Source organism: Camelus ferus, chromosome 3, assembly GCF_009834535.1.
Source record: "Camelus ferus isolate YT-003-E chromosome 3, BCGSAC_Cfer_1.0, whole genome shotgun sequence".
NCBI lineage: Eukaryota > Metazoa > Chordata > Mammalia > Artiodactyla > Camelidae > Camelus > Camelus ferus.
The window spans coordinates 115,629,473-115,655,839 of record NC_045698.1 but is presented as its reverse complement, the minus strand read 5'-3'; the positions used below and the strand labels follow the sequence as shown (position 1 = coordinate 115,655,839).

The following is a 26,367-nucleotide window of genomic DNA, read 5'->3' as shown; positions in this document are numbered from 1 at the left end:
GCCTGAGTTAGGGAGGGTGTGACCCTAAAGATCTTTGTTCAAGAAGGGTCCGGAGAATGAGGTCCTGACACCTTGACCTTGACCTAAAGCTCCCTCTCCATGGCTGGGAGGAGGCTTCCCTGGACACTATCACAGTGAAATATAGAATGTATTTCTCCAAACACAAACTTGTCTGGGGCCTCCCTGTCTGCTGGTTTCAAGGCTTCTTTTCAGGCAGATGCCGAGGGTCCATGCCCTACCTCCTAGCCCTTGTGGGGCCCTGTAACCAAGGGTGCATTGTGGCCCCAAGACATGGAGCACTAACTTCCAGATTGAGAACAACCTCTGGGCTTGGCTGGGAGTAAACACTTGCCTTCCTCACCGGCCCTCTCCAGCCATTACGGTGATTCTGAACACTGAAGTCTCCCACTGTTCCCCACCTGGAATGTCCACTTGTGTCCCCTGAGGGCCTTGTCCTCCGGGGCCTCCACTGAGAGGACACTTGGCTGTAGGAGGCTGGCCTCAGGGACATGGCCGGGGGCAGGCTGCAGGGAGGCTGCAGAGGAGCCAGCCAACAGTGTGTCTTGTAGATGTCTTTCAGCATCTCTGCTGCTCAGTGTCCCCATTCACACTGCTGGGAGCGGGGCATGGCTGGACAGCATGTTCCCTGCCTCAGAGACCCAGTCTTCCTCACGACGACACTGCCAGCAGCATAACCCAAATTCAGAGTTGCCAGTTCCATGGACTTTGGTCTCTTGGGGAGGTGAGTGGTAGGTCCCTGCTCTGGATCTGGATTGGTTTACCCTCTGTGGCCCTGCCTCCAGCATTGACATCCAGGACTTTATGGGGGTGGGGCTTACCTGGGGGCAGGGATCACCTGGGTCTGGGGCTCACCTTAGAGGTGGAGCTCCCCTGGAATCCAGGATCAGCCAGTCAGACCCGAAAAAGGAAAGGGACTCAGCCTGCATTTGGCATCTCACCAGAGGCAGGCTGGGTTGGGGTTCATGTAAGGCTTGGAGCTTGGCCCTGGGACCCCAAAGAGAGAGGGTTTGCAGTCTGGAGAAGCTGTCAGGGCCTGCCTTGGGCCTGATGGGGGCTGGGAGAAAGCTGGGGTCACCCAAGTCTAGAGCGAAGTGGCTCCTTGCTGGCAGCAGCTGCTTCCCTTACTGTGCTGGTCTCTGCCCCTCACCAAAGCTATCGCTGCAGGCTCTGGCCAGCGTCTGGATATGCCCGGGCCTGAGACAGGACTGCCCCTCTCTCCTTTGAGCTACCTACCTCCTTGGGCTCTAAGCACACAAGCCTGGCCGTGTTCTTTGTTCTCACCATCTGTGTACTCAGCCGTGCCTCTCCCGGCTGGGCCAAGCCAGTGCCTGGCACAGAGTGACACCGACTGTTTCCAAGGAGCTGCAGGGCCTCATCCTGGACCTTGCTCCCGGATGGTCCCTGCAGAATGGTTTCCCCTCCCACCCATCCTAGAGCTGAGCTATGTGTCCCTAGGGGCCAGCAGTGGACACATAGACACGTCTGTGTGTGCCCTCACACATGTGTGCACACTCCACACACAGACATGCATGCACACACATTCACACACACACACGGTTGTAAACAAAAGTTAGTTTTATTTTACTCTCTTTGTTTTAGAGGCTGTGTCTGAATTGGAGATGGGGCTAGAGGGCAGAGGGGCTGTGGTGGGAGCCTCAGAACCCCTTCCCCCAGCATGGCCAAAGCCGCAGCCTCTGACCACCATCCTGTTTGTCAGCGTGGCGAGGGGGCCAATGTCTTTTCGGAACTTCAAGTATGTCCCAGAGGAAGGGGCCACGCCAGGCCAGTGCAGAAGCTGGAGAGGGCATGGTCCCATCCACACCCTCCAGGGCCTGAGCCCCAAATCTGTGTGGGCAGGGAGCAGGAAGCAGGGTGCAGCCCCACCTGGCAGCTCATGTTCTGGGGCTTAGTGCAGATGAGGCAGGAGGCAGTGTAGACCTGGGCTGGGCCCAGGGGCCTCTGCCTACCCTGCTCTCTGTTTTCCTTTCTGTACAAGAAAGACCTGGCATTTCTTCCAGCTCTGCAAGAAGCAGAAAGTGGGCTAGAGGAGCGTGGTTTCTAGGAAAGGAGCCCCATTTGCTGGGCAGGGAGTGGGGACAAGCACGGCACTCTCCTATACACAGGCCAGGCACCCCTGGCAGTCACACATGGGCTGCTGAAGGGAAGCAGGGGTGGAGGGGGCAGAGCTCCCACCTGGCCAACATTTTTGTCCTGAGGTGGCCAGCTGGGTGGCCCTGGGGTGGTGGGTGGGAGGCAATGCCCCAGCCACAGTCCCATTCACCTGTCAGGGTTTATGGATCAAAGCTGGGGACCCTTCATGGTTTCCAGGCCTGCCTGTCCCACCTGACCCTAGATGGAGATGAGGCTCAGGTGCAGAAGCACAGTGATGCAGGGCAGGCTGGTACCCACGCCCCCACCCCACCCCCCACCCTGTCACGAGGTGAGGGACAGCCAGCTGAGGAGGAGGAAGGTAGGTGTTCTGCCCCTTAGGTGTCCAGCCCACATCCTTCCCCTAGAGCACCTCACCCCCGTCCCTGGTGTGGCGGGAGGAGGGAGAGCAGCCAGGACGGGGCCTCAGATCCACACGGTGGTCTTACCCTCCCTGCTGCTGCTCGCACTGCCCTTCTCTGAGCCCACCCTGGGTTTGGCGCCTGGCCGGCCCTGGCCCCCAGCCGTGCCTCCGGAGGTGGCACTGCCGGACCCGGAGGCGGGCGCGCCGGCCCTAGGGGGTTCCTGGGCGGCAGCTGAAAGGGCGGGGCCGGGTGGGCCGTCGAGGTCCCCGAGCGCGCGCCGGTCCTGCAGCGCCTGCAGCGCCAGGCTGGCCAGGTCCTGGTCGTGGGCGCGTGCGCGCTCGGCTGCGCGCACCACCAGGCTGTAGTCAGGCGGGCAGGCCAGGCCCGAGGGCGCGGCGGGGAGCGCGCAGGGCGGCTGGCGCGGGGCCGGGCCGGGGGTGGTGGGCGGGGGTCGCCGGCCGCGCACAGCGTCCTGCGCGCTGCCCAGGCCCAGGTGCGCCATCTCGCAGAGATTGAGGAGCAGGCAGAGGCAGCTGACCACGTACATGACCAGCAGGAAGACCGTCTTCTCGGTGGGCCGTGACACGAAGCAGTCGACCACGTGCGGGCAGGGCTGGCGGCTGCATGCGAAGAAGGGCCGCACCTCGAAGCCATACAGCAGGTACTGGCCCACCAGGAAGGCCACCTCGAAGGCAGCCCGCGCCACCAGCTGGGCCACGTACACGCGCATCAGTCCCTCGCGCTGGATGCGACGCCGCCCGTCATGCTGCCCTGCTGGGCCCGGGGCCCCTGCCGCCTTTGTGTCCCCTCCAGCGCCCTTGGCTGTACCCCCGTCCTCAGCCTCGTCTTCCTCACCCAGGCCCTCACCCGCCCCTGGCTCCTCATCCTCTTCGCCCAGGCCCAGCATGGGCTCCTCCTCACCCAGGTCAGCGGGATCAGGCCAGCCCGGATGGGGCGGCGGGGGCAATGGCAGTGGTGTGCGGGGCACTCGACGGCTCGGGCGGCGGCGAGAGGCGCGGCGGCGCTCGTCCTGAGAGGCGCGGGCCAGGCGGTGCACCGCATAGCCCAGGTACATGACAGAGGGCGTGGAGATGACCACTATTTGGAAAACCCAGAAGCGCACGTGGGACAGGGGTGCGAAGGCATCGTAGCAGACGTTGTCGCAGCCTGGCTGCCGCGTGTTGCACGTGAACTTGGTCTGTTCATCGGAGTAGATGGACTCGCCGCCCACGGCCGTGAGCACGATGCGGAAGACCACCAGCACCGTGAGCCATACCTTGCCCACGAACGTGGAGTGGTTGTGGATCTCTTCCAGCAGCCGTGTCAGGAAGCTCCAGCTCATGTTGGTCATAGGGACGGGGGACGGGACCTGCAGGCCACGAGCAGGAGCTCAACCTGGGGCAAAGGTCAAGGAGGTACGGGGCAGGGACGGTAAGATACACAGGCTATGGGGAGCTCAACCCCTGGCAGGGGTTGGACAGCGGCACCTGGAGCCAGGGTCCCCTCTGGAACACACATCTTTCGCCCCAAGGAACAGCCGCTTCAGGAGCGCCACCCCCACCCAAAGTCTCTGCCCTGAGATGGATACAGGGAGAGGCCTGGGCCTCTGCAGGCAGAAGACAGGCACTAAAAGGACAGATGACAGGACACCTTGCTTTGGCTGAGCACACGCCCCATCTCCCACCAAGACCCGACCCCAGGTCCCTGCAGCCCAGAGCAGTGCCAGTCTCTCCTGCCCTCCCCTAGTCCTGTGCCAGCTGCACTCCTTCCCCAACCTCTGGGGACCCCACCCCAGGCCCTGAGAACTGCAGGAGGCCAGCAGGGTGAGCTGCCTTTGTAGGACAAATGGGGAAACTGAGTTTCACTCAGAGTATTAGAGTGTGGGGGCTGCTCAGCCTCAGCTCAGATGCCTGCCCCCACCTCTCAGCACCCAGGTCGCTGGAAGGAGTCCCATGGAGACCTGTTTCGGGCAGGCTAGGAGCCCACCAGGGGCTGAGTCCCCAGCCTGCCTGTCCCCCCAGCTCTTCAACCACGCCAGTCCCCCGGTGGCCCATGGTTTCCCAGGCCCCTAGTCCCAGTGGCCCTCAGCCTCCAGCCTCCTAGCTCCTGGAGCTAACCCCATCAGTCCCCAGACCCCACGGCCCTGTCAGCCTCCAGCCCCTTGTAACCCTCAGCTCTATCAGCTCCAGGCTTCCCAGGACCGGTCCCTCCCCCTACCCTTCCCCCAAACCTTGCACAGGGGCTCTGGTCCCTCCGCCTCCACAAAGGATCACTGCCATGCTCCTCTGAGAACCTCCTGCAGGTCCAGTTGTACCAGGGGCTGAGGCCCTACCCTCCAGGCTGCTCCTCCCTCTTGTCCCAGCACTCCTGTGTCCTATGCACATCCTGATTGGGGGCCGTAAGGCACATGTGCAACCACACTTGGGGACCTGTGACACTCAGAGCCACCTGGCTGCTTACCATGTCCCAGACCAGTGCCCCTTCTAGATCAGCTACCCCTGAGTGGACCTGTGCCTAGAAGGGGCTCTGTGGGCAGGACCACATGCCCCTGTACCTCTGTGACTCTAGGCAGGGGGCTGCAGCCTCCCAACACCCACCCTCTCTTTTCCACGGTGAACACCAGTACCAGCTTCTGGATAGTTTGAGTTTGGGGGCAGGAGACCCCTGAGTACCTGATGCTGTTGGCTCCCTCCTTCTGGAACAGGCCTGGGAGGCAGTGTGGGCAGGTGTGGGATGGAACAGTAGGGGCATTCAGGGATTCAGGCCCTCTTTATGCAGCTGGGCTCTTGGGCGGGGGGCAGGATGAGGGGGCAGCCAGGGTTCCTGGGGAAGTGACCCTACTTCCTCACATCTGTGTGCAGTGCCCCTCTCAGAGCCACAACACTCACAGATGCACACGCACACAGTTCACTCAGACATGCATGTGCATACTTGCGTGTGTGATGCACTTGCGCACATGCACACACACAGGTACACAGACTGGCACATGCCTAGTCAGCCCTCCAGGGCCATCTTTGATATCCCTCTGCTTCAACGGGGGAAGAGCACAAGGGTCCTGTGTCCTAGGCTGGCTTTTTCCTCAGCTCTAACCTGAACTCTCTTCCAGGATCTCTCCCCATTCCTGACCTCTACAGTTCCACACCACAGGAGGCCGAGGCCCACAGTCCCACCAGGCAAGAACCCAGAAAAGGGATGGCAGAGCAACCCCACCCTCCCCCCACTTCTCTCCCCTCCAAAACAGATCCTAGAGGAAAAATGGAAGGGAAGGCGAGGGTGCCAGGGCAGGCTTGACCTTTCACGTGTGGTTAGTATTCCACAGCTGAATCTCAGTGGGAAAGCCTCGGTGCAGTGTTTACCGATTCCTGTGGTGTAAAATCCTCCCACCAGACCCATGACCAACTTGGGGAGACGCGCGGTGGCGGGGCTCTGAGACCAGCTCTAGCATGGCGCTGGGAGGACGCCGCCCTGGGGTGAGGGGTGGCACTTTGCCCAAGGGGGCTGGCCTGGGTGCAGTTAGAGCACACCCCCAAGAGACGAATTGTGGAGAAAAGAGGGTGAGGGCCCTGCCTGCTGTCAGCTGAGGGGGACAGCCTGGGGAGTAGGAAACGGGAGGGAGCAAACCTCCTCTCTTCCTTCCCCGAGTGCCAGTGGGGGAGCTCTGGCAACCTCTGGGTGCGGGGCAGAGGCAATTGGCTCTTCAGACCAAGCGCCGATGCCTGCGTGCTATGAACACGTGTGTGCAGGTCCTGGGTCACACGCGCAGTCACGGCCGGATCATTCTGTGGTCTGGGGGCTCGCACTGACTGACCACTTTCGGCCTGGAAGAGCCCAGGCCCTGATCTTAGTGCCATGCACAGGGACCCCCAAATCCAGACCTCTTGTGCCAGTTGTCAGCTTCACATCAGCACGTGGATTCCGGCAGGTGCAGCAAACCCCAGAGGACCAGACCCAAAAACCTCCCTCCAAAGCAGCTTCCATCTCAGATGGACTTATCCTCGAGCGCTCTCTGCCCAGCACCCGCTCCGCTCCATCAGCAGGAACCTTGAACCAGACCCCGCGGGGCCCCGCCGCTCCCTGGGCCTGCCTCGCTTCTGCCGGGCACCTGAGGAAGCCCGTCCACCCGTGTTCTTGAGACTCCGCCGGACTTTGAAGTAAAATGCAAAGCGCACCTGGCGCCAGCGCACCAACACCCCTGTTTCGCTCCTACGCAGGAGGAACGCACCCCTGCGAGCGCTTCTGCTCTGCCGGCCCTACAATGTCCACGCCCCACCCAGACCCCCGCTCCACCCGCCCCCTCGTCCTGTCCCTTCACGGGGCAGCCCCTGAGACCAGCCCACCACCCCCCTGTGCGTTCTCTACTCTCCGTGCACGCGGACTGAGCCACGGAGGGGGCTGGAATGTTCAACTGGTCATGGGTTAGTGTTGGAGACGTGGGTCTGAACTCATCATCAGCTCAATATGGACACAGATGGTTTCCTAGAGTTATACACACGTGCGTGCACACGGGTTTGTAGCCCCTTGCCTGTTGGCTGAAAGGGCCTAAAAGGAAAAACACCCCATAGCCATGAACACACCTTGGTCCCGCTCTCCAGTAAAGGGACCTAGGCTTGTGGAGAAACAGCTGGTTCCAGGGCTGCGGCAGGAAACACGCCAGGAGCATCTCTTGGTGCCAGAGAGGAAGGAAGTGCTCTCTCTCTCTCTCACACACACACTCTCTCACTCACTGACACTGACAGAGGCGAGTCAAAGGGACACAACGTGGCAAATGAGGGAAGGCGCTCCGGGTGTCTGAAGCTGGATCATTTTGGCAGTAGAGGAAGTAAAGTACCAATTACAGATTAGCTCACAGATTATAGCCCACGGTAATAAATAAATGAGTTCCTACTGATGCAAATGATAGAGTGACTGTAAGTGGAGAAGAAATTCTAAGTAACTCACGTAGCCACTGTGACCTCAAGGAGGGTGTGCTTCCAGAGAGCATGGCAAGGAGGAGGGAGGGGGGCGGGGCAACCCAGCAGGCGTCACCTCAGGCAAGCGGCCGCCGAGATCCCCACCCACAGTGAGGGGCCAAGTTGACAGCCGCACCTTGCTGCCCCTGAGGCCTTCTTCCCAAACCCTCACCCCAGGTGATCATGAGACACAGTGAGACAAGTTCCAAGAGGGGCTTTTACAAACTACCTGACCTTCAAACCACCAAGGGCGTCAGAAACAAGGGAATCTGAGGGGGTCATCCCCAAGGGAGGCCAAGGAGATGTAAGGTCAGTCACCCTCCCCAAGGGGACCCCAGAAAAGCAGGACACAGGTGAAGAGTGAAGAATCTGAGGGCAGAGTGGTCACTGGTTAATGACAACGTATCGACACTGATGCACTGATTGTGACAAGCATGCTATGCGGGAACTGCGTGTGGGGGCAAGTGAGCACTCTTCCTGGGCTCTTCACAGCTTCTCTGTAAATCACAGGTGTTATAAAATAAAAACCTTATTAAAAATGTTCTCCTAACCCATCACTCCCAAGTTCCTTCTGCCTGTCTTGTCCGCAACTGGAACGCATTTCTCTGTCTGGAGGATTCAAGCACGGAGCAGGGACATTGGTGACCTGTCCTGGAGTTGTGGGATGCAAGAAGGACCCCGATGCGGAGGTGCTGCAGTGGGAAGCAAAGTCTAGGCCCATGGCTGTCCAGCGCTGCTGGGAGGAGGTAGCCAGTGGGGGCTAGGCCCTAGGCTGAACCAGCAGGAGGGGAAAGTGTGAGGGGTGCTGGCCCCTCAGGGAACAAGGCCCTGGCATTTGCAGGGACCTTCATTCAGAGGAAACCTCACCCAAAGCTACGTGTTAGAGCAAGTGTGGGTGGGGACCACTCAATTGGGATCCAGGGCGGGGTTGGGGGTAAGGGGCCAAGGTGTCCCTGGGTGTCAAGGTCTACGAGGCGGTAGGCCTGGGAGTAGTCAGTAGAAGGTGTGGGATCTGGTGAGGGAAGGTGACTGGCCAGTGTGCAGGGGAGGGCTCCCCACAACAGGGGCTGGGGTCATCTCTGCCAAGAGTCGCCCAAGAAGTCACCCTACTGGGGGGAGGGTGGCAGGCAGACAGCGTAGGCTCTAGCGGGCATCAGGATGATCTGTCCTGGGGTGAGCTGGGCCCTCCACAACCGGTGCTGACACAGGGGTGGGCAGCTGGGCTCCCCCCGTCTTCAAGTCCCTTTCACCCCTGGGTCTGAACAAAGGTCCTGGGTGTGGGGGTGTGGGCACTGGGAGCAGAGATGGCCCAGGGTCTCCTCCTGCAGTACAGTGAGGCCAGGGCCTGCCCAGCCATTTCCTTCCCAACCCTGGCCCGGCTTCCTCCCACATGCCCCTCTCAGGGTGGGTGGACTTCCTTTGGCTAAGGTGTGGCTGCCAGGCAGGACAGGACCCACAGCCCCTGGAAGTGCTCAGCTGGCCAAGCTGGCTGGTGACACCCTTCTCTGGGAACCTCAGCATCTCAGGCAGCCTCTTCCCCTCCCTGAGGACTCAGGAACCTTGCATGCACCTGGCACCGGGTGGTCCCTCCTCTACATATGAGCACCCACAAGTAGCTCAAGGCGGGCTCAGCCCCGGGAGACTGAGGCCTTAGCTCAGAGACCAGGGCCTGCTCCTACACCCCATCCACCTCCCTGAGCTCCAAGGTTAAGGTCTCCCTTCTGCTACTTGCTCACCACCCACCAAAGTGCCCTGTAGGGGGCAGCGCTCACTCAGAGGGAGGGGCCGCAGCACCTGCCCTTGCTCAGGCCCCAGGCCCCCCTCACTGCCTAGCCTGAGGGTGCCCACGAGGTCTCGCCCTTGTCAACTCTGCAGTGGTCCTGTGCAGTGGTCTTCCACTTCCTTCCCTCTCTGGGCCCCTGTCCTGGATGCCCCAGTTGTGTTCTGCCTGGAACCCCTGGCCAGTCAGAGGTGTTCACCCCGACCCTGGAGTGCCCAGGACGCAGACTCCAAGCCTAGGGACCCTCTGCCACATCCATCTGCCACCCTCCCCAGCAACACCAGTGCACACAGCCTCCCATGCAGATGGCACACCGGCTAACGGCCAGGCTCCCCTTCTAGTCCTCTATCCCCATGTTCCCTCCTGTAGGCAGTCCAAGGTGGGGCTGCAGGCTCCAGTGGGTTGGTCGCAGGAAGCTTGGGGCTCTCAGAACAAAATCCCCATCCTCACGGGTCTTCAGGGACTTCCTGACCTGCTCCTGCCCACCTCAGAGCTGGCTTCACCCATGTCTGGACTGACTCTCTCTCTCTCTCTCTCTCACACACACACACACCTGCACACCCATCCGCACACACACACACACCCCTGCACACCTGCACACCCATCCGCCTCATCCTCTCACACTCACGCACACACATGCACCCGCTCCTGCCTTGGACCACTCCAATGGCCTTCCTCTGGGAAGCGTCCTCCATGGCCAGGAGAGTGAGGTGCTCCCACTGCATGCTCAGCGTCCCTCATCACACAAGTGCTCAGCAAATGCCAGGGGGATGATCGGATGCCAGAGGGAACAGGGCCCTGCTGGGAGCTGTGGGGAGAGGATGGTTGTAAACCTGCGGCGGGAGGCTCCTGCTCCCTCCCAGGGCCTCTGGAGGTGCAGGTGGCCATGGCACTCTGGGTCTGCTGAGGATCAGGAGGCCCTTCTCTGCTCCACTCCAGCCTGGAAGCTGGGAAGTGAGGGGCCTCCTGCAGGGGTGGAGGGTGTGGTGAGGCCAGGCTTGGGGAGTGAGTCATGGTGGCGTGGCCTGGACTGCTCCTGCAGCCAGGCTGGAGCTGCCGCCTGCAGGGAGGCCTGAGCTGAAGGGCCCTGGGCTTTTGGGGGTGGGCTGGGGTGGGATGTGCTAGGAGAAGCAAGGGAGTGAGGCCAAACCAGAAACCCTCCGCAAGCTTGGTGCCCTCTCTGGGATCGCTCCAGGCATTGCTGGCCCAGGGCCAGGACGCTGTGTCCCTCAGACGGCACGGGATGCCCACACTTGCGACCCCTCCTAAACCCTCCTCCCCGATGCTGCCGAAAATGCCCATGCGATGGCCCCTGCGGCCTGCACTCTGCTACCTTTCTCAACAAGCAGCAGTGTCACTTTCTCCTCCCTACATACCCCTACCCTGCCCTGGACACCTGCTGAGCCTACCTGCTCCCCCGACAACGGAGCACAACCCAGGGCCGGCTGCTACCCCTCAGCCGTACTGCCCCTTGTTGGAACCCCTGCCCAGGCCACCTCCCCCAGCCCGCTCCCCATCCTTGCCCAGCCACCCTGCATGCAGTCCCCATCCAGACAACTCACTCACATCTGTGGCGCAACAGGGGCCGCTCCTGGAGAACAGGAGACTGTTTTGCTCTCTGCTAACCTCCAGGACCTAGATCTGAGGACCCAGGACCTAGGAGACGCCCACAAGGATTTTAATGAAAGGTGCCCCGGGCCACACCAAGGCCAGACCAGGAGTGCTGCGGACGGAGGGCAGGTGTACTGACCACAGCTTATCGGAAAGGCTCCCCAGCCTCCCCAAAAAGCTGAAGAGCCCAAGGCCCCAGCCTCTGGACACACTGCAGCTGCCTAGCTGGCAGGAGCTAGCCAGTCCCACATGGCCTGAAGGGTCCCAGCTGCTCAGGGCCCACCCCTCTTCCGTCCTTGCTCCTCAGCTAGCCTGAGCAGCCCCTGTGGTTGGGGGGGTCCAGATTTCTGCTTCCACCTCCCCCTACACTCAAGTCTTGTTGCACCGGAACCACCACCCAGTCAGGCCCTGTGAGGGCAGTGGGCCTGAGATGGAGAGACCCCCAGAAGGCCACCCAGCTGGGCCCAGCACCTATTGTCTCCTGGGGTTGGCTATTTCAAGAGGTGATTACAGGCCCCTGAGACCTTGGGCTGAGTGAGGACGCTGTTACTCAGCCCCAAAGGGAACCCTACGCCTGGTCCCCTGGTGGGCAACCTACCTTTCCCAGGCCAGGAAACAAGGCCTTCTGAGCTCTTCTACCTGATGGCTGGCTGGACACCAGCCCTCCTGAGAGTGCGAACCCAGCCAGACTGACCCAGGGCCACCTCTCACTACCAAGCACAATGCGGGGGGAGGGCCTTCAACGGCTCCATTGTTCCCCCTGAGGCTTGAGGTCTGAATCCCTGATTGTCCCTGGGGCTGGACGGGTCCCAGAGAGGGAACTGGCCTCTCCCAGGCTGCACAGCAGGTCAGGAGGCAGCCCAGCTCCATCTCACTTGCCCTCAGGCCTGGGGGGCTGCCCAGCACCCCCTGCCCACCATCTAGTGTCCAGGCCCAGCTCTCGCCTGCCCTCCGCTGTGTATCTGGGCTTTTGGGTGGAGTCTGGCCTTTCTGACTACTTTTGCCTGCGCTCCCTGCCTCCTCCAGGTCTGCATTTACCATCTGTCTGGGTTCTACCACAGGAGCATGGCCTGAGCATGGGCCAGGGCTCAGGCAACTGTGTGTCTCCTGTGCCCAGTATACCATGGCTACCCTGACTTGAGACCAGCGGCTTCTGGAGGCATCTTCTGAGACTCTAGAGAGCCTGGAACCCCAACAGAGGCCCCCAACACTGGCCTCTCCAGGACCATTAGGGCTGGTCAGGCTCAGTGGGCCAGGCACAAGGCCCCCAGACACAGAGGTCCAGCCTTGGTCTGCAGCCTCTGTCCCTTTGCCACTCCTGGCCCAGCTCAGGGACCAGGAGAAGGAATGGTTCGAGCAGGACAAGCCCCTAGGACCTTCTGTCCTCAGGCTCAATGGCACCTCAAAGAGACAGTAGAGATGAGGCCTAGCAGCACCACCCACCCCCAAGAGGGTCCCTACACCCACCTGGAGGGACACTTGGGGAAGCAGTGTGTAGCTTGGGAGCAGCCCTCGTTGGAGCCAGCAGCCCTCGCTGGAGCCAGCAGCCCCGAGCAGCAGATGCCAGAAGGATGCTGCTGCCCGAAGCCCGCTGGGGGCTGTCCATCTAGAGTGGGGTCTGGAGTGGTGGGGTGCACTGCGGCTCCACCCGCCCAGGGTCACGATCCATGGGCTCCAGGACACTCTAATCCAGCAGTTCTTTATTTGGATGTTGGCCCAGCGTCCATAGGAGGGAGGGTGGTGATGGAGCGGGGCAGGGCAGGGAGGGAGCCTAGAAATGGGCATGGGGGGTAGGAGTGAGAGAGAAGGTCCTCCTGCTGCAGTGGAGGGGTGAGGGAAGAAGAGCAGCACCCCGACCCCTGGGTGGCAGCTGAGGTGAGCAGAGCCACTGCTGGGAGACCCTGACCCACTGAGGGTGGGTGTCAGGCCCTAGGCCCCCACTGGGAGGACGTAGCCGGTGGGCCTTCTCAGGGGTGACCAGCTGCTTGAGCCTTCTTTATTTCCTGTTGGGGAGAGAAAAAGCGGGGCTAGGGAGAGGAAGAGGGTCTCGCCTGGCCTGGGGCCACCATATCACCTGTCCCAGCCTGCTTTCCCCATTTGCCAGACAGAGGTCTGAGGCCCCAGCCCCACCCCAGCCCACCTCGGAGAGCGCCTCCTTCAGGGCCCAGTAGGCCTTGTCCAGATTGTCGTTGACGATGATCAGGTCAAACAGGCCGGGCTCCTTGCCTGGGGGTGGGGGCAGGGTCAGCGGAAGCTCTGGTGACAGAGGAAGGGTCTGGGGACTCTTCATGGGGACCACAGTGCTGGGTGCTGGCTCCAGTCCTCCTCTGCCCCTTAGTGGGTGGGACTGGCCTACTGTGGGGCTTGGGGAGAGTGCAGGGGACACCAGTGGTAGGCGCCCACACTCACTGCTCTCCATGTCAGCCCGGGCGGCAGCTAAGCGCTTGGCCAGGCTCTCCTCCGTCTCTGTGTTCCGCTGCCGCAGCCGCTGCTCCTGAGATGAAGCACAAAGGTCAGAAGGTCAAAGCTTCTGGGGCCGCCTCACCCCCCTCCCCCTCCTTTCTCGGCCCTCACCAAGACATCCAGCGAGGGTGGCTGCACACAGATGTAGATTGGCTGCAGATCAGTCTTCTTAATGTTGCGCACGCCCTGCAGATCCACGTCCAGCACGCAGATGCGGTTCATGGCCTGGACGGCCCGCACGGCCGCTTTGCTGGGGGATGAGGGGGTGCTGCTCAGCTGGGGCCTCCCCGGGCTCCAGTAGCCCCTACAGCCTCAAAGAGCCTCAGTGGGACCATCACTGCCCATCCTCTGCTCTGAGCCTGTCTGCCCAGCCTAACCCTGGCATCTGCTCCCCTTTCTGGAGGCACTCCCTGAGCAACCCTTGCACATGGGGGCCCTCTGCTGGTCCAGGAGTGGGAGTAGGTAGCCCTGCAGACCCTGGCCCAGGGCCTCTCCTCCTGGCACCTGCCCCCAGGCCACACCACTCCATCACCTCTATCAGTCCAACCCACCAATCATGCCCCTAGAAGACAATACCCTCTGGATCCTGACCTCAGGGACAAGGATGGCCACCTCTCTCATGTCCTGCAGACTGGAGCCCTGCTCAGGCAGGGATGCCTTGGCCCAGGGCCCCCACAGCACTACTCAACACCCCGTTGGGCTTCCTCATCCCCTGGCCGTCCTTTGTAGGCCCTGGCCCCTCACCCTGGGGTCACCATGTACCACATGCTCTCCACTGGGGGAACTACCTCTCAGTGGGCACTGAGTGTCCCAACAGTGGCCAAACAACCCCACTCTGGGACCGACCATTCTTTCCACCTGCACCTGGAAGCAGAGCACAATGGGTCTTGTGGGGTCCCTGCCTCACCCAGCCAGGTGGCTCAGGGACAGGCTGTGCACAAAGGCATGTCTGGGCCTGCCTGCCTGTGTCAAGACACTGCTCCCAAGCCTCACAAGCCGTATGGGAAGAGCCACCATGGACCCTGCTCTGGTTGAGGAGGGGGGCAGCTTCTGTTGCCCCAGGGACCCTCCCAGGCTGCCCCACTGGTTGCAGGGGAGGGGGCCACAGTGAAACCTGCAGACCTGTGAGACCCAGGTTCCCTGAGTTCTCACTACATACCAGTCCCTTGAGCGGCCCATGGTTCCCACAGCAGGCCAGGTAGGGCTGGGCCAGGAGGGAGTGGCCTGAAGAGCCCTGACTGCTGCCTCATCTTGACCCTTGGGGGTTAGGTCCCTTGCCCCAACTGCCCAGATAGATAGCCCGCAGAGAAAACCCCAACCAGGGGCCCAGCCAAGGGTAGACTCGCTGCCTGGGGGGGCCACAAAGAGAAACCCCCTGCTTGGGCCACCCATTCCAGGTCCTTGAGAGAATTGGATGAAGGGAGGGCCCCAAGCATGGCCCACCTGGTCCCATACAAGTTCCCTGAAAACTCGGCATGCTCGATGAAGTCTCCAGCAGCAATGTCCCGCTGCATCACCTCCCTGGTCACAAAGTAGTAATCTGCAAAGGAGGAGGAGCTGTCCAAGTATGACCACAGCCAGGTTACCAGCTTCTCCCCTTCTGGGCCTGTCTATCCCTGTCTGTTCATCCACAATGAAGGCTGCTCAGGCCACGGGGGCAGGGAGATGTCTGAGGGGGAGACAGATGGGCAGGGGCCATTTTTCACACTGTCCCCACCGAGGAGGGCCTGGAGACCACCGGCGACTGCAGGGGAGTTTGGGAGGGGGAGACTGGAGACTGCCAGCTTCAGCAGGGGAGGCTGGGGTGGACTTCCATGCTATGTGTCAGGTAGGCATAGAAGCCCTACTAAAACTATAGAAAATGCTCACGATGCCAGAGAGCCCTACATGGTGCACGGCTATGATCTCAACCACACAGCATGGGCAGCACACACTGAGGAAAGGGGCCCCTCAGCTGCCTCATGCCAGGACCAGGGCCCCCACCCAGCCTCTCATGTGGACACTGGGCACCAGCATGCACCATGATGCCTGGTTCCTAATTATGCCCACCCTGCCCAGAAGAGGGACCCACACAGCAGATGGGGAGAGGGAGGCCTCATGTATCACGACAGGCGGAGGGCTGCTCCAGCACAGGGCTGGAGCACTGAGGCCGGCTGGCTGAGCTCACCTTTGCCGTTCTCCTCTCCTGGCCTCGGGTTCCTCGTGGTGTCTGGGAACAAATACCTGTGACTGACCTGGACACCTGGAGCCCCATGCATCCCATCCCCTGGGCCTTCCCACAGGGCCTGGCTCCACCCTTCTGGGGGCGTGGGGGGGGCTCCAGGGCATGTCAGCAGGGGTCCCTGCCCCCAGCATCCTTGAGACCCTCCCCCACCTCCCCTGGGGCCTCACGAGACACGCTGAAGCCGAAGATGCTGCCATGTTCCTGCAGTAGTCTCTTCAGTAGGGTGCTCTTCCCAGCCCCCGAGGGTCCGCTCAGGACAACAGGCCTTGGTCCTGACATCCCTATAGGTGACGGGGGACAAATAATCAGCAGGGCCTGAGGGACCTGCTTCCTATGGAAGTGGGTGAGGTGACTACAGTGCCCCCATCTCTGCCCCAAGTTAATTCACCCCAGGAATTGGGCAGAGCTGCGGGCAGTCACTCAGAGCCATGCTCAAGCTCCAGCCGTGCCTTCCTTTGGGGCGGGCTACCTGGTAACACATGCACTAACCACAAGCATGCGGCCGCCCCAGCCGTCCCCTCCTACTCTGCACCTCAAGGAGCCTGGACTTTGGCTCCTGGGAGGGGCATGTCTGGGTCCCCATTCCTGCATCTCCTGGCACCAAGCCCCAGAGGTGCCCTTGGTCAAGGTCAGTAGAACCCAAGCCCTGTTCTGGAAACTTCCATTGAAAAGTGAGGGGCTGACTTCGAGGGACCAGGTTCCTGACCTACCTCTCTGATACTTGAGTCTCATGAAGCCAGTAGGAGAGCAGTGGGGGCCACCCTCCCAGCTCACAGCACAGGGCTCATGCACCTGCCACGCGAGAACACCGAGGGTAGGAAGAATTGGGGAGCTCTGGGGGGCATCAGCTTAGCCAGCTCTGTGCTTGTTGGACCACCCCAACACCCTTCACACAGGACCTACCTTCTGGGTGGGGTGCAGCCTCCGTACTCAGCCTGGGGCTGCTCTGGATGAGCTGGCTGGAGACTGGTAATCCCTGCCTGTGCCTCACCCTCCGAGCACTAAATCCCTGCCAGCGCAGCCAGCACCACCTGCTCAGCGCGGAGGGAAAAGGCTGCTCCTCACCCCAGAGAGGCACCCCTCCCCACCCAGCCACGTGAGCAAGACGCGCCGAGGAAGGTCAGGTGCTTCGGGAGCCTCAGAAGATGGGGACTGAGGTGGACACTGAGCAGGGGAGCTGGGAGATAGGCAGCGGGAGACTCCGGGAGGGCATGTGGTGAGCTGGCCTGGCCCTGCAGGGCTGTGTCTGTGGGCTGCCTGGTAAGGTGTGGAAGTCCCCAAGGAGCAGTCGGTGGCCAGCAGACCAGCAGTGAGGCCTAGGAGGGGCAGACCGCTCTGCTGAGGGACACCCAGCCCGGGCAGCTTTCCAGCAGGGCCCCAGGTGGGCACTGCTTTCTTAATCCACAATGTAGGCCAACCTGGGTAATCTGGCTAAAGCACCGCTATTCTGGGACCATCACGCCATATGCAAATGCCTACAGAAAAAGTGGGAAACACGATCCACTGCTGAACAGAGATAATAGAAAGAGACCCAGAAGAATTCATCCATACTCTGCCATCTCTAAGTGACCAATTCTTAGCTCCTTTGCCTCTTGAAGTTTCCTATTACAACAGTACGTCATTTTCATTGAGGAACAGTCTGTCCCACTAGATACCCAGTTCTTTTCTGGTGTCCGAACTTTCCTACCCAGACACGTGTGCCACCACACACATGCCCACACGTGTGTACGTCCGACTCCAAGCCCACTGCTGGTGACTGCACAGCAGAGCGCAGCCCCCTCCCTCCCCTAAGGCCTGGTGCACGGAGAGGTCTCATCTCTCCCTCGCTGTTGCCCTTCACAAAGTCCCTTCCTTTGCAGAATGGATGTCTCATGGGCAGCCCAGCCCACTCCCCTGGGTCTGCCCTGACTTTCTAGATGCTGAGCGACCAAGGATGGGGAGAGCTGTTGCGGGGGTGGGGGGGTAGAGGGGCACAGGAGGGCAGAGGAGAGGCTGGGGGCCACCAAGTACCTGAGCAAGGATGCTGCTCCTAGAGGGGCCCTGGAAAGAGAAAGGCTGTGAAGGCTGTGATCTGCCTACCACATTACCTGGCCTCTGGACTGTGCTGGGTTACCACTGTATACATGTCCCTCCCCACCTTGCATGCAGGGCAGCTATGGTCGTTCAGCCACTTAGGTCTGCCTAGGACCAGGCAGCATGTCAGTGCCACAAGAATGTGAGTTTCTCCAGGGCAAGGGCAAGCAACACCAAGTGGACACATGGCAATGCTCAGAGAGAAGGACCAGAAAGCCTACCTGGGCCTCACTTACAGCAACAAATCCTCAACCCAGTGGATGCAGTTGGCACCTTCTGGACCCAACTTGGGGCAACCACCTCTATGGAGGGGAGGACCCATCCTGCCTATGAAGAAGCCCCTCAGGAGCATTCTGCTCTTTTGCCACGTGCCCAACTTGGGCAGGTGTCCCACCCTCACATCCCACATCCCCATGGGCACCCTGAAGCTCCTAACTGTAAACTTGCCAGCAAGACCAAGAGGATGCATGGTGTTGACCTGCCCTGTACTTCCAGACTGGCACACAGGCCACTAAATGCTTCCCTAGCAGTTCCTGCCCTCTTCTCCGTGCCCACAGCCATGACCAGATGTTGTAGTCATAAGCTCTAACAACTAGACACTGCAAAACTACACAAGGAAGTCCCAGGGCCTGACACCCTCACAGGGCATGCTGAGCACAAGTCTTACTCGTTATCTCACCTCAAAACACTGGTTTCCACCTGGCTCTCTACACTGTATCAGGAACCCTGAGCATCTGGGTCAGAGGGCTGGTCATGCTCCAGCCCCCAAACAGGCAGTGTGGGACAGGAGAACCACCCTGGCCTAGGTCCCAGGTGCTCTGTGTGTGGGACATGTCCTGGCCCAGTGACCTTAAGAAGCCACTTAACCTTCAAGAACCTGGCTTGATGTGGGACAGCAACAAAGCAGCCAGTGATTTCCTTCTCACGTCCTCTTCCCACAGTGGGGTGAGGACCGTGCCTTCCCTGAGAGGAAGCTTGGCCCTCAGAAGCGTTGGCTAGAAGCCACACTGTGGAAGACTTGAGCATGTCATGGCACTACACAGCTGCATCTGGGTCTCTTTCCTTCGAGGAGAAGAAGCAGGATTCAGTTCTACACGAGATCTTCACTCAAGTCCCATTGGAAGGCAGAGGGAGCAGGAGAGAGAAAGGGCTCTAGGGCAAACAAACCATGCAGCAGGAAGAAGCCCAGGCCTTTCTGGGTGGGGCAGGATTCACTCTCACGGAGGGGAAACCACAGCCAGGCACACCCAGCGTCAGCCAGGAACCAGCACACACAGGATCAGAGAGGGACCCAGAGGAAGCCGAGGCTTAGCACATAAAAAGTCAGGGAGGGACCAGGGGAAACAGAGGCCTGGTACATGGGTTCAGTCAGGGACCAGAGCCCAACTTCAGGGCACCTGTCCCCACACCAGTGCTCCAGCAGTTCACCCTTTGTGTAGAGTCCACAGACATTTGGCAGATTTCTGTTCCGAGGCCCATGCAATGCCACCAGAACTGGTCACAGCCCCATACTGGAGTCATGTAGCCCTACCCTTTCCCGACCTTCACTTTCCCTATTATCTCAACATCAACCAATGAGAGACTTGTGCACAAGCCGATCACACGCCTTGTGACCCTCTGGCACCTGATGTAATCCGCCATAATAAAAGACCTCAGTGGCTTACAGAGCTCACACAGGCATCTCTTGTCTGGTGGCCCACTGTTGTCTATGGAAGCGCACCTATTAAATGCCTTTTCTATTTTCATCCTGTCCTTGGTAAATTCTTTCACTGCCTGTGCGTCAGCCCGCCAAACCCCACAACATTCAGTGCTTTCCCTTTCCTCCTGGAGGACTGTGGTCACCTCCTTCGCCCCGCAACCACATCATAAAACCCTCTTCCTTCCTGCGCTTCCTCAAATCCTCTGAATGTGTTTCTTGGGCTATGCTAAACGTGATGCAAAACATGTAGATTAACAGTTCAGGTATTTTTTTTAAAAAGCTTGGGTATGGATGAGGAAAAATGTACTTTTGAACTCCCAGAATCTGCTACTCAAAGAAACCGTTGATCTTAAAGGTCAATGACTGGGTCAACGTGTTCCTAGAATCTAAAGGAAAGCCTGGGCAAACTGCACTTATCAGAGGTGTGGCACCAACCTGGATAAAGAGTGGCCTGGTGTGTGCTGGCAAGTGTGTGCAGTTATCACAAGAAGAGGGGAGAGCTGGGGCTCCTGTGGCAGGAAATTTCTGTCAATGCTAAGACAGGAAGCCACACCCACCCCAGATCCCTCCTGGTGGTGAAGGTGAAGGTTTTCCTGGGTCCTTCACCAGTTGTGGTCTGGGAGATCTAAGAGTAACAGAAAAGCCCAGAGAAGCCCACATTCATGTTGTGTGACACAACAGGGCAGCCAGTCAGTGAGCCAGTGACATAGCGACATGGGTTGGTGAAAGAATTTAGAGATATAAAGTATAAGAACAGAAAGGAGTTTATTAGGGTTCACTGTCACAGGCAACAGACGGCCACACAGGTGAGGGGTGCCTGCACGAGCGCCGAGGTCTGGTTGTTGGTCTTTTATAAGGTTGGTCCTGAAGGCTTGTGCACAAGTCTTTGGCTGTAGGTGAGGTAAGAGGTTTAGGGTCCATGAAGGGTGGTGGGGTTTGACTCTGATAAGGTGGGCATTACTTGGGGGTATTGGTTAGGGAAAACACACCCAGGAAAGAATGTGCTTTATCTGAGAGCCCAGAAATGGGGGTCCTTGGACTTTGAAGGCTATCAATTAGCCCAACAGTTCGGACAGGTGTGTTGCCAAGGTGTGCTCACAGGGGACTCATTCAAGGCTGACCATGAGAAGCACATCCTGGCCCTGTGGGACCCAACCTACACTGGCCAACCATCACCTCAGCTTCCACCCCACCCCCAATCAGAAAGCAGTTATAACAGGTGAGGGGGCACACCTCACTGTCCCTCCCCAAACCAGCACCTGGGTGAAGGAGGCTCACTCCCTCTCACTGCTCCCAAAAGCATGTCTAAGAACAATAGATGGGCAGCTCCAGCAACCTAGGCTTGAGGTGTCTTATCCTGAGGGAAGGGGAACCACAACTACCATGCCCACCAGTCAGGAAAGCCTGCCACTAATAACCGGCTCCTGCGTGGAGCACCCACACCTGCAACGTCCAGCAGCGCTGAGCTGTGGGGCAGGCCAGGAATCTGCAGCAGTCCCCGGGGGGACATTCTAGCTGGGAGTCCTTGGAGCAGTCAGCTCCGCCCACCTAGGGCCCCCTGGGTTTGCAAAATGTGGTGGGAACCGAACACAGCACCAGAACTGGACCACCAAGAGGCTTCCCCAACTGTTATCTCTGCTGCTCCCCTTGAGCTCACAGTAGACCACACATTTCTACAGGCCAGGGGAGCTGGTAGGGACTTCAGGGACTCTGCCATTCCAAGGGCCACCTAAAGGCCTCCAGAACCTTGATCTCCTGGGGTTTTCGGCTCTGCTGTGTGGTCCACCTTGGGGAGGGTGTCAGGCTGCTTCCCCTCTCTGCCCCTCAGCATCCTGCAGGGTCCACAATGGCATCCAGCATGAAGTCCTCAGGCTGCAGGGGTTTTACAAGCTGTCTGGAGCTTCCCGTGCCAGAAGAAATTCCTCCTACATTTGGAGGACTGACACAGGAGAAGCAGCGTTTAATTTGTCTAAGTAAAAATAATAACTGCCAAAGGCAATTCTAACACAGAGACACTCAGGATACATTCAAAAACGAAGGGCAACCCTTCAAATGGAGTCAATTTGCCTCCATGAAAAGACACACTACTCTATCCATGTCCACCCCGCTTTGCTCGCCCTGGGACGGAGCTCTGGGAACAACTGAGGGCCGCCGAGGGCAGTTTCGGTGGCTGGCGACGTGACCGAATGCACGAGCACAGCCCCACGAGTCCCTGAGGCAGGTGCACGACACCCGGCTCAGCAAAGGCTCGGGCGGCGCCACACGCGCGAGCAGCGGCAGCCCCCACCTCTCCGCCTCAGATTCAGCCTGCAAAATGCAAGCCCGGGGCCGGACGTCCCAGGAAGGCCCTCCCCGGGCCTGCGCGGGCCGGGACCTCCGCACCTCTGTGAGGGGATGCCACTCACCGTCCGAGGATACCCGGCCCAGGGCGGCTGCCGCCAGCCCGGCCAGCGGGCGCCGCAGCATGAGGGGCCGCCTCCACCGCCCGCGGGGACCTACGTCACAGCGCCGCGCCGCGCCGCGCCGGCCTCTCCCCGCCCCTCAGGAAGTACGTCCGCGCGGCGTCGGCCCTGCGTCTGCCAGAGGGCGTATAGGTCATCACCGCACGACGCTGCGCCGGTGGATGACGTCACGGCGCCGCCGTAGGAGGACCGAAAGTTTAGTTGGCCGTGACCGTGTGCGGGGCCCTGGCTAGTACCGCACCCACTTGGCCGGAAGCAGCTCGGCTGCTGGTCCTGGAGGCCGCTCCGAAGGCAGTAAGGGTGGCAAACTGGTGCCGGAAAGGAGCTGCGTCGCGCGGGCGTGGAGGGCTTCCCCCCAAGGGAGGGTCCGGGCCCAGCGGCAAACCGCAGGCCCCCGAGGGTGAGAGGATGGGCAGGCATCAGCTTTCGAGGTATATAGCATTTCGATTTCCTGCCGAGTCACCTGCTAAGGCGGAGGAAGGCCCTCAGATGCCCTGCCCTGACAGGGGACAGCAAGGCAAATTTGCCGGTCGCGGCCGGGAGGGCTGTTTAATGACCGGGATCTCAAGTATTTGGTATTTGAAACAACTGGTTTGTCACCGCGGAAAACAGCACAGACGCTTTCCTGGGAGTCAGGGGTTAGTAAGCAAGCACCAGCTCCCCTTTCGTAATCCTAATTTCGCTGGATTTTGTGAGAGTGAAATGACCTTGGAAAACAAAGTATGAGCCAGGCTTCACTTTTTACATTGTACTCCATCTTCAGAGTGGTTTTCCTGACTCTGCAACCCACGAGAATGGGCCCGGGTCCTGCTTCAGACTTACTGAGTCAGAGTCTTCGGGAGTAGGACAGGGGCATCTGCGGGTCAGAAATAGTCCACAGGTGATGCTAATGCCAAATCAGGGCTGAAGCCCTGATAGGTTATTGGGAGAGACTGGCACTGAACTGGTATGTCTCTTGGAGACAGCTTTGTTCTGTCTGGGATTTGGTGAGGTTCAATGAGGTGGAGAAGCCTGCCTTTTAAAAAGATCTTTTATTGCTTTGCCCAGCAGGTTCCACACTGGACCATTGACTGACTCTGGGCCTTCACGAGCTGCAGGGGTTCTCAGGAGGGATGGCGGTCATGGGCAGCTTGCTGGGGTAAGCGTGGACTTCCAGGCCTCTTGGGACTGCTGTAATGGGGCCACCCAGAGAATGCTCACTCAAGAGCCTTAGGCTGTGCTGCCTCAGGAGAGCCTCCAGAGGCAGTGTATCTGGAGAATACATACAAGTACATATGTGTGAGCACCTCAACAGTGTTGAGAGAAAAACAGAAGTGACTTGTGAGTACGTAGCACCAAACATGTGATGGTGGTCACTGTCCTATTCAGAGCCTGCAGCCCAGCTAGGCTCTGGGTCCTGGAGGATACCATGGCTTTCCTGCTCTTCCCACCAGAACTGCCTCCCCATCTACCTGTTCCTCCCACCCCTTGTGGGAGGAGAGAAAGGATGCAAGTCTTGAACTGTTTGTGCAGAATCTAGGGAGAGGGATGTGGCATCTGAAGCTGTAGGTTAGTATGAAGATGGGGAGGGGACTCTGTCTGCAATGTTCCGTGGAGGGGCCTCGTGCTGAGAAGGGTTCACGGTGGAATTGTAACTGCTGTTATTCTGGGAGAACATCCACTCTTTTCCCCTCTTCCAGAAGTCTCCTGAGTCACCAACATCGGGTTCTCTGGAGTGGCTGTGCCCTGGGCTGCCTCGTGCTGCTTAGGTGCAGGCCCTGCCCAACTGACTGCAGGTTCCTTTGGTGCTGGAGCTCATCCACCATCTCATTTCTCCAGTCATGCACTTCTAAAGGCAGGGACTGGTTTCATGTTGCCAAAATTTACTGAGCACTCAACCAGGGTCTGGGACTTCATAGCAAATAAGATGCAGTTCTTACTCCAGGCCATCAGACTAGTGAAGGAGATGGGCCCTCAGCCTGAGGTGTCAGCTGGGAAGTGCAGGGGGGTTGTGGGAACCACAGCCAAAGCAGGGGCTGCCGTACTGTGGCTGTGCATGGCATGTGTGCTGGTGCTGGCTGCTTTGTGGAGAGAGAAGTCCTGAAAGTTTGGTTGGAACTACTGAAGTGATGTGAATGTTGGGGTTTTTGAACTACTGCCCGCAGAGCAGGGAAACCTAATTGGAATTGTTATGGGGACCAGATGGGAGTCTGCTGGTGTGGTCTGGGTTGATGTGACTGCCGGTGCAGTGAGGGAGCTGGGAAAAGGCACGTGGCAAGTATCAGGATGCCTGTCCACCACAAGTGTTCCAAAGAATGCTGGGAGAATGAGGCCACTTCTGGAGTACCTGACAATTCCAGGACATTCTGGCACTCATTTAGACATTCTTCCTCGAATCTGTGGGGAAACAGATGGACTGAGGCACAGCCTGTGGGGTCTAAATTCAAGTTTGCATGAAAGCCAGGCTGGAAGAGACTTTGGGGGTCATGGGGCAAGGCTGGGATAGGGAAATCGAGCAAATGAGACAAATGTTGGGTCATGTGGCTGGGTAGAGCAGGTCAGAACAGGGGCTGGCACTTTCCTATCACCTTGAGTCATGTGCTCTGCTGTGTGCATTCAGAAGCCAAGTGGACCAGGTGTCTGTCTGCTTGGGCTGCCCTAGCAGAACACCAAACCAGGCAGCTTATTTCTCACAGTTCTAAAGGCTGAAAGTCTGAGATTAGGTGCCAGCAGGGTTCTGGTGAAGTCTCTCTTCCTGGTTCACATATGGCTGCCTTTTCGTTGTGTCTTCATATGGAGGAGAGAGTTAGCTCTCTGGTCTCTTCCTCTTATAACGGCACCAGTCCTACTTTGGGCACCTCACTCTCATGACCTCATCTAACCCTAATCACCACCCAAAGGTCCCACCTCCTGACATCATCTCACTGGGGGTTAAGGCTTCATATGAGTGAGGCCGGGGTTTGTGGGGAGGGGAGAGGTGGACACAAATGTCCACAGCACCAGGTTTGCATTCGCCTGGAAGTCAGCTTTCCACTCAGTGCTGTAGTCCAGTACCATAGCTGTGGGGCCAAGCCTCACCAGAGAGACCTGCCAGGATCCTGGCTGCAGACTCTGTCCTCACCCATCTCAGAGCCTTGTGGGCTCACCTCTGCAGCCTCTTCCTGGATGTCGAGTGGAGCTGCTCTGACCCCATCCTGCCCTGATGTGGGTTGCTGTGGGCCCCCATAGGAGCTGGGCCACATGAATGCTCTGGTCCCAGCACCAGCCACTGACCAGAGCTTGTATGTCTGCAGCCTGCTGTGGCAGCGTGTGGTGACAGGGGCCACCCTTGAGAGCCGCCGCTGGCTCTGTGTGTCCTCCTGGCGGGCAGACTGCAACAGAGCCTCACTCACTCGTGTACACCGGCAGACCTACGCACGCCTCTACCCTGTGCTCCTGGTCAAGCAGGATGGCTCCACCATCCACATTCGCTACAGGGAGCCGAGACGGATGCTCACAGTAAGTTTCGTTCCAGCACTCCCTGGGGTGCAGGTCTCAGTGGACCTAGTCTGTAGAAACTGCACCTCCAGGGGCTTGTGGGTTCAGAACCTACTAAAACTGGTCAGGGGAGGGAGGGCAAGTCATGGACCAGAATTGTTTGAGGAGGAGAAGGAGGGTGACCTGGAGCTTACTCCACTCACCAAGGTAAGAAAGCAGCAATGAGGTATGTATTTTAAAAAGATCAAGTCTTGGGAAAACAAGCAGGAAAAGATTTTTTTCATTTTCCTTTTTTTTAAGGAATAAAAGCGTTGAAGGGAGAGAAAACCCAACAGAACACATAAAACCTAAACTGTGTGGTAGAGAACAACAAGGAGAAGTGGCGACCCAGGAGAACGTCCTGGTCCCCTCTGCCTGAGCCGTGTACACACACCTTCCTCTCTGCAGATGCCTGTGGACCTGGACTCTCTGTCTCCAGAGGAGAGGCGTGCACGGTTCCGGAAACGAGAGGCCCAGCTCAGAGAGGAGAAGGAGGAGGAGCCAGAGCTCAGTGACGACTTTGATGTGGAGCAGTACAAGAAGTTTTGGACCAAAAAGTGATGGTGCCTGGTAGCTGCTCTGGCCTGTGGAGGGAGAAGAATCGTGTGTCTTTAAATCATGTGCTTATGAAGTCGTCTCTACCTTGTCTTCCCTTTTCATGTGCCCCAGCCCAAAGGGTTTCTCTGCAGCTGAGCTGACTAAAGGGCTTAGAATTTGGTCAAGTTGTAGTTTTAGGATGAGGCCCAAAGGGCATGTGAGTTGTCAACATTATCAAGGTTACGGGTGTGTCTCCTGCTGCAGGGAAGCCTTGCCACTGCTGAGCCTGTCCCTCTGGGTCCTGGAGCCTCCTTGATCTTAGTGTTGTCTTCAGCCTCAGGGACACTAGGAACTCTCCTGGGGGAGCACAGTGGCCACCAAGAGCAGGGGGAGGAATAGGGTGTCTAGGATCCAAGGATATCTGCACCCAGCCTGCAGCTGGTCTGCCCTGCCCCTTCCTAGGGCTCCCTCAGCCCTACCTGGTTCAGCAGGCCAAGAGCAGTGGCCAGCCTCCTTTGTTAACTCCACTAGGTTCTGTAG

At 59.1% G+C, this 26,367-nt stretch overlaps 3 protein-coding genes across 17 annotated transcripts; 1 reads left to right on the top strand and 2 right to left on the bottom strand.

Moving 5' to 3' along the window:
- Positions 1–1,578: 1,578 nt before the first annotated feature.
- On the bottom strand, positions 1,579–12,691 carry GJC2 (gap junction protein gamma 2). Of its 5 annotated transcripts, none has more exons than XM_032477279.1 (2): positions 12,342–12,691; positions 1,579–3,903 (listed from the first exon to the last, which is right to left on the bottom strand). In XM_032477279.1, exons 1-2 carry the CDS (start codon positions 12,657–12,659, stop codon positions 2,596–2,598), a joined length of 1,626 nt encoding a protein of 541 aa, XP_032333170.1. In that variant the 5' UTR covers positions 12,660–12,691; the 3' UTR covers positions 1,579–2,595. The 5 variants fall into 5 exon arrangements, with proteins under 5 accessions (XP_032333170.1, XP_032333172.1, XP_032333171.1 ...); XM_032477281.1 differs by lacking the exon at positions 12,342–12,691 and adding an exon at positions 11,473–12,330 and having other exon boundaries at positions 1,579–3,929; XM_032477280.1 differs by lacking the exon at positions 12,342–12,691 and adding an exon at positions 11,473–12,330.
- GUK1 (guanylate kinase 1) lies at positions 12,553–21,894 on the bottom strand. 6 transcript variants are annotated; one of them, XM_032477294.1, is made up of 9 exons: positions 21,739–21,872; positions 21,080–21,272; positions 15,729–15,842; positions 15,505–15,546; positions 14,781–14,877; positions 13,449–13,587; positions 13,284–13,368; positions 13,015–13,100; positions 12,555–12,877 (listed from the first exon to the last, which is right to left on the bottom strand). In XM_032477294.1, the coding sequence occupies exons 2-9, from the start codon at positions 21,162–21,164 to the stop codon at positions 12,842–12,844; spliced, it is 684 nt and encodes a 227-aa protein (XP_032333185.1). In that variant the 5' UTR covers positions 21,165–21,272; positions 21,739–21,872; the 3' UTR covers positions 12,555–12,841. The 6 variants fall into 6 exon arrangements, with proteins under 6 accessions (XP_032333186.1, XP_032333185.1, XP_032333188.1 ...); XM_032477297.1 differs by lacking the exon at positions 21,080–21,272 and adding an exon at positions 17,572–17,601 and having other exon boundaries at positions 21,739–21,825; XM_032477292.1 differs by lacking the exon at positions 21,080–21,272 and adding an exon at positions 16,465–16,570 and having other exon boundaries at positions 21,716–21,814.
- Positions 21,895–21,950: 56 nt separating this feature from the next.
- MRPL55 (mitochondrial ribosomal protein L55) lies at positions 21,951–25,931 on the top strand. Of its 6 annotated transcripts, none has more exons than XM_006179435.3 (4): positions 21,951–22,089; positions 22,843–22,933; positions 25,068–25,272; positions 25,699–25,927. In XM_006179435.3, the coding sequence occupies exons 2-4, from the start codon at positions 22,908–22,910 to the stop codon at positions 25,849–25,851; spliced, it is 384 nt and encodes a 127-aa protein (XP_006179497.1). In that variant the 5' UTR covers positions 21,951–22,089; positions 22,843–22,907; the 3' UTR covers positions 25,852–25,927. The 6 variants fall into 6 exon arrangements, with proteins under 6 accessions (XP_006179497.1, XP_032333189.1, XP_032333190.1 ...); XM_032477298.1 differs by having other exon boundaries at positions 21,953–22,089; positions 22,846–22,933; XM_032477299.1 differs by having other exon boundaries at positions 22,035–22,195; positions 22,846–22,933.
- Positions 25,932–26,367: the final 436 nt, after the last annotated feature.